The 16,966-nt window shown below is 41.9% G+C and overlaps 2 protein-coding genes across 3 annotated transcripts in view; both read left to right on the forward strand.

Annotated features, from left to right (window-relative positions):
* Positions 1–273: 273 nt before the first annotated feature.
* On the forward strand, positions 274–8,317 carry tsnax (translin-associated factor X). The gene is made up of 6 exons (XM_040138818.1): positions 274–600; positions 1,567–1,656; positions 1,761–1,875; positions 2,470–2,600; positions 6,742–6,851; positions 7,694–8,317. The coding sequence occupies exons 1-6, from the start codon at positions 585–587 to the stop codon at positions 8,069–8,071; spliced, it is 840 nt and encodes a 279-aa protein (XP_039994752.1). The 5' UTR covers positions 274–584; the 3' UTR covers positions 8,072–8,317.
* Positions 8,318–10,721: 2,404 nt separating this feature from the next.
* Positions 10,722–16,966, forward strand: part of disc1 (DISC1 scaffold protein) — a 42,364-nt gene continuing 36,119 nt past the window's right edge. For both annotated transcript variants that reach the window (XM_040139032.1, XM_040139031.1), the window contains exons 1-2: positions 10,722–11,326; positions 15,097–16,010. In XM_040139032.1, coding sequence (XP_039994966.1) covers positions 11,176–11,326; positions 15,097–16,010 — 1,065 coding nt within the window. In that variant the 5' untranslated portion in view covers positions 10,722–11,175. The remainder of the gene's footprint in view (positions 11,327–15,096; positions 16,011–16,966) is intronic.

Below are 16,966 nucleotides of genomic sequence, written 5' to 3' on the forward strand. Positions count from 1 at the left end.
GTCCATGAAAAAAAAAAAAAAAAAAATCAACCACAAGAACAAAAATATAACCGGTCATATTTCAAGACGAGTTCTGCATCTTAAACTGTAGAATATACCGTGGTCGGCCCATAGTTTAAATGATTGGTATGTGTTTTTATGTGAATTATTAATAATAATAATTAATAATAAAAATTAGCATTATATTACTTTAGTAAGTGGGTGGGAATGGTATCATAAAAACAAATGCCACGTTCAGCTGTGGTACTACATCTCCCGATTTGCACTGCGCTTCATTTCCTGCTACGTGTGTAAACAGCGCTGAAAGCCCCGCGACTAATGATGTCCGCATGAATGCCTGTTATTAAAAACACGTTTCCTTCGCATTGAAGGACGTTTTGACTTTAGTCAGTCTGTTTATTACTGCCCAGATGTGATTACCTTTCCGCGAAAGTTGCCCCGTTTTGTTTTTGACCTGGAAAATCTCTGGCAGATGTTAAATACTCCGCCGTGTTATATCTGGTTGGCAGCACGGACGTTAGTGGCTAAAACAGTAAAAATACATAGTTCGATTTATTAATAACACAAATTACAACACTGACGGCATGAATAAGCGAGAAGGTAAGTCCAGCTTTTGAGACTAAGCTAAGCATTTTTCATACAAGATGTATTGTTGATATCAGCATGGGATAACTCACTAGCTTAGCTACGAACTAGATAGCTAACAATCAAGATGTTCAAACTAAAATGCAGTGTGCCAGCTGTTGTGGTTGAACTGTAGGGATAAATTATCATTATACTCGTGTTTCAACTGTCAGTCTGCCCTGCTCTTATTACAGCACTTTTTGCTGAGATCATAGTGCAACCCAAGTATATTAATTTGTTAGCAGTAGAAGTGGTGTTCCTTTGCTCTTCAACCTGCCACAGAGCCCAAGTTTATGTGTTCATATTGCTTGATTTGTCTGGCCAGCAGTTCAAAACTCAGATGTAGGCAGTCTGCTATGAGAAAAAAAAAAAACAGTGAGAAAGCCAGGAAATATGCTCATTTGAGTAGCTGGAACCAGAGAGTTCGTGGCATCTTGATATAAAACTGACTAAAACTATCAATAGATTACCAAAATTGTTGTACTTCAAATTCGTTTCAGCTCATTTTTCTATCTTAAAGAGGTTCTACAGTGATTTAGTATTGCTCTTCCATTCAGTTTGTGGACTTGCGAGAGGCAGGTTTTAAAAAAGAATAGTCAAAATCAGTCCAAGAGGTTTGGGACTGGGGTATCCCGAGTTTAATTCCCTAAAACGGGTCGGTCCCCCAGAAAATGCTAGATTCTACAGTTCTACAGTGTTGTTTGTTAGTGCCCCACACCCCGTCAAATAATTCCCCTTTACATGATTTAAGTCAGAAGTCCAAGTCAAAATAACCCTGCCGACAGCAGGATAAATCAGTAAACTGATTCTCATGTGCAAAATTGGCCGTGTGCCCCTTTAATTTCACATGGTCAGCTTAGAAAAAATGAAAGCAACTGAAGGCATTTATTATTAAATACAAACTGTGGCATCACCTAATTTTTTTTTTCTGCCTTGTGGCAGGTGAAGGATATCCCCGGAAAAATGCTGATGCAGCGCTGGACTGTGCTACGAGTGCCAGCCCATCCTCGCCTGTCGTTGCTGCTTTCAAAGGTAACTGCATCATTTGATTACATTTTTCCCCAATGTCACTGCTGTATTTCAATAGGGTTCTGAATATATCTGTATTCAAACTAAACTTTCATTCTTTTTTTAAGTTTTCCAGCAGGAGCTTGACACCAAACATGACAAATACGAGCGTCTTGTGAAGATCTCTCGAGACATAACCATTGAAAGCAAGAGGACCATTTTTCTTTTGCATAGAGTGACCAGGTATGTAATATTGCAGAAAGACATGTTAATCGGTGCAGTTTAGTTTGGAAAGCATAATAGATTTTATCAGTTCATTCAGATTTAGTGAGAGGATGCTGCTCAATTTGGATGATTTCCATGTTATTACAGTAACAGTAGTATCAACAGTAGTAGATTTAATTGTTCCGTTTTTCTGGAAACAGAACTCTGCTTTTAAGAGGCTTAAAGAAAGCGGTTGCTTTTACTGTAATTCCAGTTACATATTGATATAATTGTCAGCATTTAAAATAAAATAAAATTATATATAGATCTGTCACATTTGGGTCAGTTTACATCAGCCTTCAGATAGTTTTTTAGAATTGGCGTAATGAAAGGGAATAGAATGATGAATGTTGTGAAGAAAAAGTTAATTCAGAACCTGAACATCAATTCAAGTCTTTGTGCTTTGGTTTTCACTTTCTGAAGACAGTGGTTTGAGTTAGTATAAGCTGGCTGTCCAAAAGAATTGGAATAACCCAATGTAACTTGTGTTTTAGAGAGGATTTTAAAGAAATGTGTAACTTCTAGACCTTGCATTTCTAATTTTTACTCTTTGGGTTTTCTCGTGATTGGAAGTGTACCAGATGCAGAGGACATTCTGAATGAAGCAGACCTAAAACTGGATGCAGTCAGGCAGAAAATCGGTCAAATTGCTGAAGAGCTTAGGGGAGAGGACATCCATCAGTTTCACAGAGCCTTCACTCCAGGTGAGTTTCATACAACTGTTATATTGTTTTAAAAAAAAAACAACAAATAAACTTCTCTGGTTTTTCATTACCTTCTGATATTGCAGTATATTGTGGTCTTGCATAGGACTGCATGCACAAATGTTTAAGGCTAGGTTATCAGAAAAATAACCCTACAAAGTTATTTTTTGTACCAAAAAGATACAAAGCAAACAACGGCTATCAATTTAAAATTAGACTGCCAATAGTAATCAGTTATTCATTTTTTGGCTGATTAAAAATTGGGCAAATCTTAACTTTCTATATCAACAATTGTGTGTATGTAGTTTAAAAAAAATATATTTAAAATCTCAAAGGAGTGCAAGTGTTCAGCCTGGAAATGCAATTGACGAACACTGTAGAAGAAGAAAGAATCAGACAAATCAACCACTTTTACTAAAGCCACAAATTTCTCTGCTTGGAGCTGGAGGCATTACTCCGACAAGTTTAGCAAATAAACATTTCCAGACATACAAAGTGTTGAAAGCTCTCACCTGTGATGCTTGGTATTGTAAAACAAATAATTAATCTAAAGGATAATTCCAGCATGTCGTGCAAGTTAATGTTTTTGTTTTTTTTCCTCAGCCTAAAACAGCTATTTTAATTAGCCTGATTTATTATAAAGTCCCAAGATACAAGGTTGAAGACATGGTCTTTTATAACCATTCCAAACTGTATCACCTTAATCAGTGTGCAACTTAATTAGGTGTAATCATTCAAATGAATCATTTTTCATACCCTGATGAGTATCCCACTGAAGATATTTGCATTTAGCTTAACATTTAATTTTCTGATATTAATCGAAACACACAGCCTCGTCACCATGCTTGAATTAGCTTATGTCTTTTAAAGGATAAGTTCACATTTTTTCCAGTCCGTCTTAAAACAGTACCGACATGCCCTGGCTGGCAAAAATGCTCAATGAGCAAACTGGAATTTGTTTGTTTTTTGCAATCGATTCAATGCTCTTATCAGGAAATATGCCATATACAGTATGTAATCACTACAACTAATATAATAAATATATAGTTAAACTGTTTACTATAGCTTTTAAATAGTTGGGATTAACTATTTAAACAACCACTCAGTTAAGACAAACTTGTGAGAGATGTAGGAGTGTGCTTATTTCTTTAAATATAACAGTAAATCTCTGACTTGACAAATAAGCTCCAGCAAAGTTAATTACATGGGAGCTTTCAGGAGGAATTCTCTCTTCTGTGCTGCTATCACCTCTATCTCTATTTTTGTGCTTTAGCTTTATTGTAAAGTCACTGATAGTGTGAGAGCATGACCTTGATGCAGGCCTGGATCTGAGAGACACACCCTCTGATAAAGTTGTTTTCCCACTAGCATCAATATCAGTTTCTGTTAGCGTAGCCAAAATGTCTGCAGAGTTTGGAGAAAAACATCACTGGGAGCGAGGGTTAGCTGTTATCTAGCAGCTGGGGAAGTCATTTTTAGATTGTGGTCACTCAGGAATCACTGCTGCATCCTCCGCGACGTGACCAGTGGCAGTTCCCACCAATTAGACCTTTCATTTTTTTTCCATTTTTATCGTCTTTATTAGATTGAGACTGGGCTTACTGCACGGGCTCTCCAGATAATCTTGCCTGGACGAGAAGTCTCCAGGCATGTGTAATGGGTCTGCTTTTTTTTTTTATATAAAAGGACCATTAAAGATATTGTAGGCTATATCTGAAAGTAATTGCCACTGATAACAGGGCTGTGCGGCGCTTTGATAATCTCTTTAGCTTGACCCAGCTAGCTGCTACGAAACAAACACAAGTGTACTAGTGGGGCTTTTCTCAGGGTTCGCCTGCAACTCAGTGAACCGCTCTGTGGTCAAATATAAAGCTCCATTAATCTTTAAATCATCTGTGGACGTTCATGCATTCGATTAAGACATATTCAGCATTTTCAGTACACGAATGTGTGCAATATCATTTTGCAAACCTTCAACACAGAGTATTTAAGCAGTAGTTAAGCTTAGCTCTCAACTTTTCCGACTGCTGTGCCAGTAAAACCTTTGTATTTTCCAGCTGGGTTTCCCTGAGTCATTGTTTAGCTATTATCTACAGTAATTTTTTTTTTTTTCGGGGTCTCAGTGACCAAAGGTAACGGCTTCAGAGTAAATAACATGAACAGCTCCTGGCAGTAAACTCAGGAACTGAACTCCGCCTGCTTGCCTCAAAGCTTGTGTAACCTTTTCATGTCATATCCTCTCCGCGTCAGACTCCAAAGCTGTGGAGCCGCTGGCAATGTTTAGATATATGTGGCAGTTTTTTTCGTTGATAAAAGTTAGGAAAGATTCTCCAAATAAAGGCTGGGGGCTCGGCATAAAATATATGACTTATAATATAATATACTATACTACATGACTGTAGGATATGGTTCCTCTAATAAGAACTTCATTTAAATTCCCTGACTACATGGTAATGACTCGTAACAACACTGTCATCAGACTTAGATTCAAATATTGAAATATCCTAATTGATGCACAGAAGTACGTGCAGACTCTTAGGCGTAATCATCTTATTCCTCTGGCATCAAGATGACCACCAATCACATCAAGCACGGGGAAAACTAAAAATGAACACAAAAAAAATGTGAGATTAATAGGCTTTTTTTTTTTTCTAACGCAAACACAGTAAGTTATAGACAGATCATCTAATAATTTTCATCATCAATTTTTAACCGTTAAATACCATTTACACACATCCGTACGCTGCTCCTTCAATGGTGTCAGTGACCAATGAATAATTTAGTGCTGCTCACTTAGCATTCTGACATAAGAGGAATGTAGCTGTGTGACCAAGTAAACATTTTCAAACTTTAAGCTTCTTTACTGCTTATACACAGAGCCAACTAGAGACCATCTTGCGATGGGATCAACACCAGCAACGCCCATCAACATGTTGACGTCGCGACCCATGAGTACTCAGTACTCGTTAATACATCATTACATGAGAACTCAGGACTCATGGGTCGGACCACTCCCTTCTTCGAACTCGGCCTTCATTTTGATCTCAACTACACACCTGTAAAGTTTCATCTTGCATCTTGGTTGTAATGCTGTTGTGGTGACATGGTCGGTCAGTCGGTAGAGCAACCGGATGACCTCATACAGACACACACGGACACACACACACACACACACACACTCACACACTCGTAAGGTGAAAACAATGCGAGCCGCACTGTCACTGCTGGTAAATATCATATACAGTAACTTGCTCTGCTTACCAACGGTGCAAAACTTGGGAAAACTATCCAGACTTCCAGGGGCTGTGCTGGTAGCTTGATAAACAGGCTTCTTTCTCTGAGCTAAAAATAGCACAGGTATGCTGTGAATGTAAAACAGAGTCAGTTCACAAACAGTTGGTAAGAATGTAAACACATACATTTATCTAGGTAGTATTGAATTACAGTTACAGAAGTCTTTCATGTGAAATAACTGAAACTGAATGAGAAAATCCTTTTTTTATGGCCTTAATAAATAATACGGACGATAGGGATATAGGCGGAGATGTTTGTGGTTAGATTGCCAACAAGGTAACAGTGGCTTTGGCCCATGTAAATGCTGGTGCGGGGACTAAAAAGCTAATAAGAGCGGTGAAAGTTACTGTGAGTGAAATGGAGATGAAGCAGATCCTCCTCCTGGCTCTCTGTAGCACACTGCGGTTAGCTACAGGGAGATAGGAGTCCCTTTGAAGTTCAATTGCCGCTCCAAAAGTAAACTTTAGACACAAAGTCTTCCGTCCTGTGATTATTTGATTGTTGTTGACACAGGGCCAGAAAACAAATGAGGGGTCATCTCAGCCCGCCACAAAAAATGGCCACTGTTGTTCAATCAAAAGACCGTGACAGGAAACAGGCTTTATTTGAATCACTATCGACATCTGTGATCTATACTGTGCAGATACCATGTAGTGTTTACACACACTCTACGTGTGTACGCCCATTTGATACACAGTTGACCTTCTTTTCTATTAATAATAGTACATTTTAGTATATCGCTAGTATAAATAAATGGAGAAAATAAGAGCACCCACCAACCACCATCCTGTTTAGATTCAACAGCCAATGTCTTGTGATGATCCATTTATGTAATTACATGCATTAGGGATCCAGGAGTATGTGGAGGCAGTCTCCTTCCTGCACTATATCCGCCATCGCAGCCTCATCAGCCTGGAGGAGATCAACGTCAGACTGGTGTTCATGAGAAGAGAAAAGGTAGGTACTAAGGGAAATTTAAAGACAAAAGGTATGTTTTTTTTGTTTTTTTTTAGTTGTTATTTTCCATTTCTCAAAAGACAAATTTAACTGAATTTGAAGGAATAGTTGAACATTTTGGGAAATATATGTTTTTGCTCTTGTTCCCTGAGTTTGAATGATACCACTCTCTACACTCTTTGTACGCTAAATTACAGCCAGCGGGTGCTCCTCTTTTTACCTTTTTCCAAAGGTAAAATTTGTAGCTTCATATTTTGTGTATGGACATTAGAGTGGTGTTGGTCTTTTCATCTAACTCTTAGCAAGAAGACAATTAAGCATACTCCTCAAACTATCAAACTGTTTCTCTAAAAATATGATAGCATTGTATGTTCATTTTAAATTATTTTACATTTCCTTTCAAAGCAGTGGTGATGGCACACAAAGGAAACATTGGATGGTGCTATATACTGCATTTATAAGCATTATGTGTCATTATGTCATTTTCTCCAGTCTGCCTGTTATTTTCAAAGATGATGGATGCCTGTTGATGAAGAAAAAATTGTGTGGACCTCAGTATTTTTTAGTAAAAGCATCATATTGCTTTAGAAAAATTGGACTTTGCTTATTTGTTGCTCAGGGCTTTTTCCTAGAAGCACAGCTGCACAATGTAACAATCACATCTAGTAAATATTGTTGCCAACATCAGTCACCATCAGTAAAACCTGTTGGGCTGAGATATTCTGTAAACAGTCTGTCCAAAAACATTGAAAAAATTACCCCAAAGATTGTTCATAATCTACATCTTTTGTTGGCATTCATGTGTGACTTTTATATTCTTTCTCATTATTTTTTCATCTCAGGGCACAGCTGAAGCCCTGCCGCTGGGAGCTCAGGTCCTGACCTTCCAGGTGACGCCCTCAGACTACCTGCTCGGCGTGGCTGACCTGACCGGAGAGCTGATGCGGATGTGCATCAGCAGCGTGGGCAACGGCGACATTGACACGCCCTTCCGGCTGAGCCAGTTCCTGCGGCAGATCCACGACGGTTTCTCCTACATCGGAAACACAGGCCCGTATGAGGTGTCCAAGAAGCTGCACACACTGCGGCAGAGCCTGGGCAAAGTGGAGGACGCTTGCTACACCCTGCGTGTCCGTGGCTCAGAGATCCCCAAACACATGTTGGCCGATGTGTTCTCCAGTAGGAACACACTCCTCGACCCTGAGGAAGGAGTGGTTTAATCCTCCACGGCTTCAGCAACAGTGTTTATGTTCTCTATGGTGTCATTGTCTCCTTTAGTTTTGCTCCAGTTTTATTGTTTGTATGTATTTTAATGGGATTTGACAGATGTTTGATTTGTTTTGTGAAATGCCCGGTTTTATTATTACAATAAAAACACTGTTACAATAGACAATGGATTTTTTTTTCTTTGATAAAGATCTGATGACTTCAGTTGTTTTGCGTGAATAAAAGTTCTGTGCCAAATATGCCATGATCTCCCAGTCTTTAAGCTGCTTTGATAATGTGTGTGTGTGTGTTTTATTTTTATTTTATTCTCTCTCTGCCCTCCTCTCTCTATTATACAGATAATCTAATGTAGAACTGTTGGCTGCTTGCGCTCACTTCATACTGTGTGGAGGAGGAACATGTGACCTTTAAACATTGTATGCGCCTATTCTCTGGCTGGCACACGCACACAAGCAACCACTTGCCCCCTCATTCTACCCTCTTTAAACAATCCTCACCACGCTGCACTGACGTAAATTCAAAGTAAGGCTTGGAGCGCGCTGAGGAATATTCCTGGCAGAGGACCGATATCCTGCTTTTGCCTGCTCAACTGATAGCGCCGGTCATTACCATCCAGATGAATGTTTAAGGCAGTGAGAAACAGTCCTCCCGCCTGCATCGATGGCCAAAGAGTAATGTCTGCGTAATCTATAATCGGTAACAGAAGCCTTATTCGTGTTTGGGGGAACAAGTTTTTATTGTCAGATTAAACCTTAGACAAAGTGTTACTTTACGTGGCCCAATATTCAAACCCAGACAACACTGCCTCAACAGGTTTTTTCCAGTTACCATCCTGGAAAGCAGCTGTGGTGCTTCCTGGGCTGCAAGTGCTCAACCCTTGAGAGCGTCACAGTGATGTTCATGATGAAGTTAATCTGTCTGCGACTAATTCGGCTTTGTGTATAAATGTAAAGTACCCGGTCTGTTGCTGGCTCATAGTCTGGCTCATAGTTTTTTTTTATTCATCCACAACTGGGATTCTGCATCATTTCAGTGCTCTCGGGGTTCCTTCCACAGACTGTTAGGAAAGGATCACAATGTTATGTAATTGTGCCGCCTGGTGGCAAATATTAGTACTGTACCGGACAACCCGACGGTGTCTTGTATGAGGGAATGCACCGCTCTACAAACTAGAAGAAAATATTTTGTATGATCTGAATGTAATGAAATAAAATAGGGTAAATTGTTGTTATACATTGCCGTAAAAATGTAGTTTCAACCTGAATTATTTTCTGGCTCTTTGTACGTGAGTTTCATTTCATTTCGCCAGCGTTTTAGGAGTCGGTGAATTTCACTGAGGTCTGAGAGGGAGAAGTTTTTTTCCTTCTGTCTGATGTGAAAATAGATCAAACAATCCAATCAACCAACATATAAATGTGATGTTATGTGTATATATAATATTTTTTTTAGATGGCGGGTGAAATCAAATTTATTTTGTTCTTGTTTCTCCAAGCATGTCATCACAAATCTTTTTCAAAGGGAAACGTGACAGGACAAAAAGGGAAACTGCAGGTAGAATGTGACAGAGGTAATCCAAACATCTGCTGCATCATCATCCTCCTCACCATCATCACCATCTTCCCCATCACTTTGATTGTTGCCAAATGTCATTTTTGACACAGGCCATGTGCACCAGAGCACGAGAATTGCAGGGATAAGCTCAAGTATACGGGCCAGAGAAATCAGAGGAGACACGCTGCGGCCCGGGGTTGTTGTCCAGTGACGGGCAGTCGGCCGATTTTTTCTGCCAGAGGACATTAAGAGCCTCTAATCTTTAATACTGGGCAGGTGATCTCCAGCTGCAGCTCGGGCGAGGCCGCGGATTTCGTCCCCCTCCGCCACGCAGCTCCTCTGTCCTCCACAGAGCGGCCCGAGTGAGCGAGGGGCTGCACTCCGCTGCGTCGGCTGAAACGGAGCTTTTCATCAATGGAAAAGTCTTGCCCATCAGTCTGAAGCCCGGCCAGGCTGAATGAATGGAGCTTTTGGAAGGAGGATGAAAAGGCTCTGCTCTGCGTGGGGTCTCTTCTCATGCACTCCCTCGCTGCGTCAACAAAAGGACACCTTTGTAATTACATAAGGATGTGTTACAGGGGTCCAAACGTGCGGGGGAGAAAAAAACATAATAATAACATGCATTTTTGCACACAAACGATTATTTGACCTTCGTTTAATGGCCAACATATAGTGTCAATAGTGCAGGGACGTGTGTTTCTAGTGACTTAATTTAAATGGATATTTTTTTTAAGCGTTTTGTTGATTCCATTCAAACACGAACGCCCCAGAAAATGACCTTTACTCTTTTAAAAAGTGTTACCACTACTACTACAATAAGTGCATTTATTACTACATCCAATTATACATGTGCATTTGAGCTTTCAGTCTTGTTAAAACGCGACTTTAACGGAGTTGTTGGCAGTCAGACACCCCCCCCCACCGATTCTCCTTTTCTCTTCCAACAACGGCGCTGAAATCGTTCTGCGCCTACAATGCGGCGCGCACAGACGCAAACAGCAGCAGTGTCTAATCCGGTGATGTGTCCGCTGCCGCGTTCATAGGCCGCCCGCCGTCGTCGCGAGGCGGTCTGAGGGAGTCCGGAGTCAAATTCCTGAACACGTAGGAGCTCCTCACGTTGCTCCAACACGGCGCACGGCGCTGGGGCGCAGCAAGTAACGGACTAGTGACCAACGGACCGATGAGGCACTGACCCGTCCCGGCTCGAACTTCAGGCTCAACGCCCAACCATCGGATGTTTTCCCCCCTCGTTTTTTTTTAAAACGAGAGAAACGACACGAAGACCATCTTTTCTCTCCAGATCGTCTGTTCGGGCGCAACAGAACCCACTTGTTTTCCACAGAGGAGGAACGTGAGAATCTGATATAAAGGGATCAATAGTTGTTTCATCGGGAAATCTTTATTATGGACAAAGGAGCCTCGCGTAAAAGCCGGTTTCACACGTTATTCCAAAGCGGGAGGGGGAAAAAAAAATAACAGTCTGGATTCACTTTTCCACAACGGAAATGAGCTCAGTCATATTGCCTGGCTCCACTTCTTCTGAAACATGGTCGATGTGACTCCATGTAGTACCGGGGTCGGACCCTCTTTGACTCCTGGCTACAAACAGCATTTTATTAATGGGAAGATGTTTGCTGGACTGATGGGCCTGGAATGTCACAGCAACTCGCTGCCTCACCACCGCGAACTCGTGGAAGGTAAAGAAATACCAACCTCTGTCGAACTATCCACCGCTGTTTCCTCCCATTCACCGAACGATGATCTGCTAGGTCTTATGCAGAGGGGACGATAATGGTGGTCATTGGGACAGCTTTGAATTTTCATCCGGAGCTGCACGTTCATTTTAAAAAAATATACAAATATAATAAGTAGGTAAGGGCTAAGTCACTGATGCTGAAAAACATAACGGTACAGGGTCCTTACAGTGGAGTGTGCAGTGGGCATAGAGTGGGTCTAAATATTGTGTTCAGTAATGTAAACAGTAGCTACTGGTCCATCCCATCTGAAAACAACATCCGCAAGTCAACATGCTGTTGAGCACTTAGATGCTTAATGTCACTGAATAACCAAGTGAAGGTCTATGAAGGTTCCCTGCCATTCAGGTCAGGGAGGTCATGACTGGTGATGAATCGCAAGTGACTAAATACTTGTGAAATACTTAGAGAACGTCCTCCTCTGATAATGTAGACTATGTGCAGGCAAAAGTTATGCTGCCATGTTTTTTTCTCTTGTCTGTCTTGTACAACTAAGTTGCATTCTTCTTATATATACAGTCTGTGATCTAGCTCTACGTATACTATCCTCTTTAAGACACTCGGGAATAAACTTACTTTAAACAAGTTTCTGCCATAGAGGGATTTTATTGTTTAGTCTGAATTTTTCCAAAAGTCAGGAGTTGTGGCACTTTTTTTTTTTTTTTTTTTTTACAACAAACAGTCATAGTTTGATATCATGCTATATACTGTAGGTACAGCCACTAGACTCCTAAACATGTGGCAGCTTGTAAAGAAACATGTTAAATGTGACAAACCTTTTAGATGCCAGTCAGTTTCTAAAAGTGATTGTCAGCTTTCTGCCTTAAGTATATCGCATGTGAGCTAGTTTGTGTTTTCGTTTTGTCGCGTTTTCACCTGATTTCTGACATATTTTTCTGACAATAGTGAGAGGCTGACTCTCTCTACAGTGCCTCCACAACGAGAACTCCACCATATTCAACTGCTTTATGATCCTCATGTGACCATACAGGAAGTGTGGAGTCTCACCGGAGCTCAGATGCATTGTCATACATTATATTTAAGTTTCCTGTCAACCAATATAGGCTTATGTTCAGATAGATAGGTAGATAGGTAGATAGATAGCTAGTCAAAGGGTAAATGAAACACACTTTTTAACACTCATCGCTGACTTTCACTTCCCAATTCCTGACATTGTGGTTGGTCACAAGTGGTGGGGTGCTTCTCTGGAGACTGCTGACGTGCACATGTGTGTGTGTGTGTGTGTGTGTGTGTGTGTGTGTGTGTGTGTGTGTGTGTGTGTGTGTGTGTCTGTCTGTCTGAAGGAGCTGAGGTTGTTACAAACGTTTGAGTTTTCATTAGATCCTTTGCATTCCATTCCTCTTTGGCTGAAGCATTCTCAGCGACCAATGGGATGCAGTGTTAAACCTAAGGGCTCTGAGGAAGGCCTCTTTAATCTCCAAAGGTAAATAATCTTGCCTCTTCTGGCTGAGACGCTTCATTTTCTCAGACTTTGGGCTTGGTTTCTTGAACATTACCAACAAGTTGCATTGAGAAAACTGCTGTTGTTTTAGTGGGATTGATTGTTCCTGAATGTTGAACCACTTTAGGTCTCCGTTAGCTTATTTGTGTTTTCTGCCGGAATTCCTGGCAAACTATTTCAGCACAAAGCCGGACAGGAAGCAGCAAATCACATAACTCAAAAGGGCTTCAGCCATGATGTAGATGCCCCTCAACACACACACACACACCGATGCACACTCACAATGGGCCCTGAGGCATTTCCTTCCCCTTTGCTGAGAAGAGCCCTCTTTGTGTAATCGAAGCATATCGAGGATACAGTGACACTCTCTATCAACGAATCCCTCTCCTTTCAGCTCCTGGGCTCTTTCACTCTCTATATTATATCTTGACCACACCAGATGGTGGACGGTGTGTGGTTGTATTTGGTACCTACAGAGAGTGTTGGGTTTCCTAAATTAGTCATGGCACAGTGGCCACATCTGCAAAGAAACACTAATGGAGCTATATGTAACCTGAGCTTTGGTGTGGTGGTCCCAGTGGACAGAGGGCTTGTATTGAAGACGGTCCCCTGCTCTGCACACGAATGCATACACAGCTAGGGCACGATGGGAACACCCCTATGTTACTCTCACTCAGACTAACATCCCAACTCTCGCACAAGTGCTGTCTCTTTGCGCCTTTTCCTCTCCACTCACATGAGATGGTTTAGGAGTGACATCACCGGAGGTCATGGGGGGTTGAGCTGTGGGCTATGGTTGCTTTTTAGTGGTCATGTTTTGTTTGATGCCCTGTGTTCCTGTTGTGACACAAAGCTGCAAACATAGGACGTAAAAAACGGTGGAAATTACTCAAATAAATTATGAATGAATTAGATAGTAGTGCAGTATCTTGTTCTTTTTATGTACGTGTTTGGATTTTTGTTAATGAAAAAAATTGGTTGTTAGTTTCTTTTAAATATCTAACAGGGTTTTACAATGACAGCAATATGACTGCTCCCACTGTTTTCAGTACAAAAGTGTCAGTGTGTCTCTGCGTGTCTTTAGTGTGTGTGTGTGAGTGGGAAGAGAAAACTGAGTGCCAGAATTGAAAGAGGGGGCAGCGCAGCTGTCCACAAAGAGGCTGTTGATTCCCCACATCGCAGCCTGTCCCCTTTTCTGAATCCTACACATTACATGTATTAATCTTGCGGGGCTGCAGCAGGTGTGTAGCTCTGAACACAAACTGGTCTTCATCATCCTGTTCCACTTTCAGACCAAATACTGTTTACACGGTTGTTTTATCAATTCTCATTTCTTGAGTTTGCCATGTCTCTCTATAGGCTCGTGGTTCTGAATCGTTTTCTGTTAGGCCCCTCTTTGAAAGAAACAAAAGAGCAAAGAGAATTATCGCCTGACTCTACAGTTCTCCGTAGTTCCCCTCAGGACTATGAAGCATTTTAGCATCTTTCAGCTCATTGTTTAGGCTCTTTGACGGCTCCTCCCCACATTAAGGTATGTTTTGGAGCATATTTCAACAAAAAAGTAATCAGAAAAAAGTCACAAACTGTAGCTTTAAACGTGTGGTAGCGCCCCGACAAAATTACACCTTGCTTTTGTACTGTCTGAATACATTTAGCCAACCTGAATCTTGATAGCGTTGCTAGCATCTCTGTAGTCTTGTCTAGTAAATGTTCTAACGTTAATCAAACTCATGTAACTTTACTTCCATCATACCCCTACAAGGCCCCTACGCCCCTAGATTAGTCTTCCCCACAGTTTGACAACTATCCACGGTCACGTGGCTGTGCTTTCCAATGTAGACAAATTCAAATGAAACTTCTGGAAATATTGTTCATTGAGTCTGTTCTTCCACTGAGAGGCGTGTCTTGACTCAAAACGACTGTGTGGCTTTGGTATTTCCCAACAGCTGGAGCAGAACCCTGGGAAATGTCACACAGCTGCCCGAGTTGTTTTTCATTCAGCTAGCAACGTGGTGCTAGCAATAAGGGCGGAGGGCTGGGAGTCAGTGAAAGCCATTTTGGTTTGGGTATATCACACTGAGAGTATTAATGATGTGGTGTTTTACATCCGTGCCTAAATGGCACATTTAGCGTCACGTGTACCTGATGTAGTTCATGATTGCACAGTTAATCATGCCAGTTCTATGAGCTCATTCTTTATCTTCCTCATGACCGTGTTGTCCAGCTTAATGGTTAATCTCTGCATCGACAGGTGGCAGAGCATCAGGGTCAGCTGGCAGCTCCGGCCGTAAGAGGCTCCACCGAAGACCGGGGTACATGAGAGGAGAGCAGTCCAGCACTTATTTACGGGAGGAGGAGGAGGAAGGGAGGACTGCTTGTGCGAGGAACGGAAAGTCTGGACGTCACACTGACATCACTGAGGCAGCCAGTGCTCAGAGGATGAGTCCAACACCTGCTGTCAAAGTGTCCTTAATAAATCAGCAACAGCCTGCTACACTCACATGTAGCTCCTGGAAGAGTAAGAGCGTTATCTGCTCTGTTGACCATCCTCTTCCCCATGTGGACTGCAGTGTCGTTAGCTGTACATCCAGCCATCAGGATCCATCCTCACTGCCACAGAGGGAACTCAGGCTAAGCCCAAGCCCAGCACTACAGTCTTCACCACAGGACTCCTTTAACTCCAGTTTCAGTTTCATCCAACAGTCGCTCAACTCCAGTCAGAGGACAGACACAACCACTGCTACGCCAGCCCGGGAGCCAGTACCACTAAATGAGTCAACTAAATCCCCTAGTTCACCTCAAACAAAACCAGCAACCTTACTGACTGATGTCTCAAGGCATTCAACTCCTGTCCAATCAGTGCTCTCCTCCACTCCAGGCAGCCAGGCAGAGGGAGAAGAGCTGTCATTGGGCGGGAGGTTTTGGCGGGAATGTCTGTGGGGTGGCAGGGAGGTTATGTCCGACCTGCCTGACTGTGACTCCCGATCTCTGGACATAGAGATCACCTCCTCACTGTCTGTGGACTCAGACACAGCCTCTGCCTCCTCCGTCACCTCGGGCTACGAGAGTGCCACGCCTGCCCCCGATCAAGGCTGGGACAACCTGGTGAAGAAGTACGAGGCCGTGCTGCAAGACTGCCTCCAAAACAACCGCACTCACACCAAGGTGGGTATGACAGACTCCCGACGTAAGATGAAATGCAGGGCTATAGTCAAAACCACAAGGGCGGTTTAAGTCAGTTTCAAGACCAGGTTCAGAATCAATACTGAGACCAAAACATATTAAGGTGTGCTCTTTAAAGAAACTAGTGCAGTGCCCGCTCAAAATGTGCCTGTGGGTAGGTGCTGATTACTTGACCTGCATTGGTCAAGTTTCCGATTACAGAATTACCCGTTACAGAAACATACCACATGTACGGAGGTGCGGAGCCACCCTGGGGCCAACGGGGAGAATAAAAAAAATCCATATGTAAATGTGAAGGCTCTGGGTTTAGAAATCTGTACGCACAGTTTGTACACCATGGTGTTGGATTCATAGTCCTTGCACTCAGATTTGTAAACTGTGCCCTCGGATCCATGCACTCGAATGTCTTGGTTTGTGAGGGAAAAGCACGGTAAATACAATGATACACTATGAAAGGGATGAAACATCCAAGGCACAACACAATATGGCACGCAGTTGAGTTCCGCCTTTCTTAAAACCCTGGCATGTGCACACTGTGAATGGTCCGCGGCGCTGAACTGCCCTCATAGTGTAGCTCTGCCTTTTCTTCATGTCAAGTAACATGTAGAAAAGCAATGTTTGAAGCTTTCTCGAGAACTGCTCGCCCAAAAAACTACACTTAGTTAGATAGTTTAACATGTCAGGAAACACAATTCTGTTGAATGAATCAGGTACCAATAAAATAATTCCTGTTTCCTACTGGCACCTAAATGTAGGCACATTGGAAGAAAACAAGACTGTTGGGAAGTAACAACTCTGCAAAGCCATTCTAGTCTTTTAAGTATTTTTTAAATAATGGGTATCTACAGGTTCCAGTACCTGGAAACAAGACTGAAGTTAGGGAAAAATGATGTTAACAATCTTTTTCTTATTGTCTAATTAATGATTAAAAAGGGGAG

This window comes from Xiphias gladius, chromosome 11 (assembly GCF_016859285.1).
Source record: "Xiphias gladius isolate SHS-SW01 ecotype Sanya breed wild chromosome 11, ASM1685928v1, whole genome shotgun sequence".
NCBI classification, from domain to species: domain Eukaryota; kingdom Metazoa; phylum Chordata; class Actinopteri; order Istiophoriformes; family Xiphiidae; genus Xiphias; species Xiphias gladius.

Coding starts and splice junctions, on each gene's coding strand:
- tsnax (XM_040138818.1), top strand. Junction 1,657..1,760: donor TGTCGTTGCTGCTTTCAAAG/GTAACTGCATCA, acceptor TCTTTTTTTAAG/TTTTCCAGCAGGAGCTTGAC. Junction 2,601..6,741: donor TCACAGAGCCTTCACTCCAG/GTGAGTTTCATA, acceptor TACATGCATTAG/GGATCCAGGAGTATGTGGAG.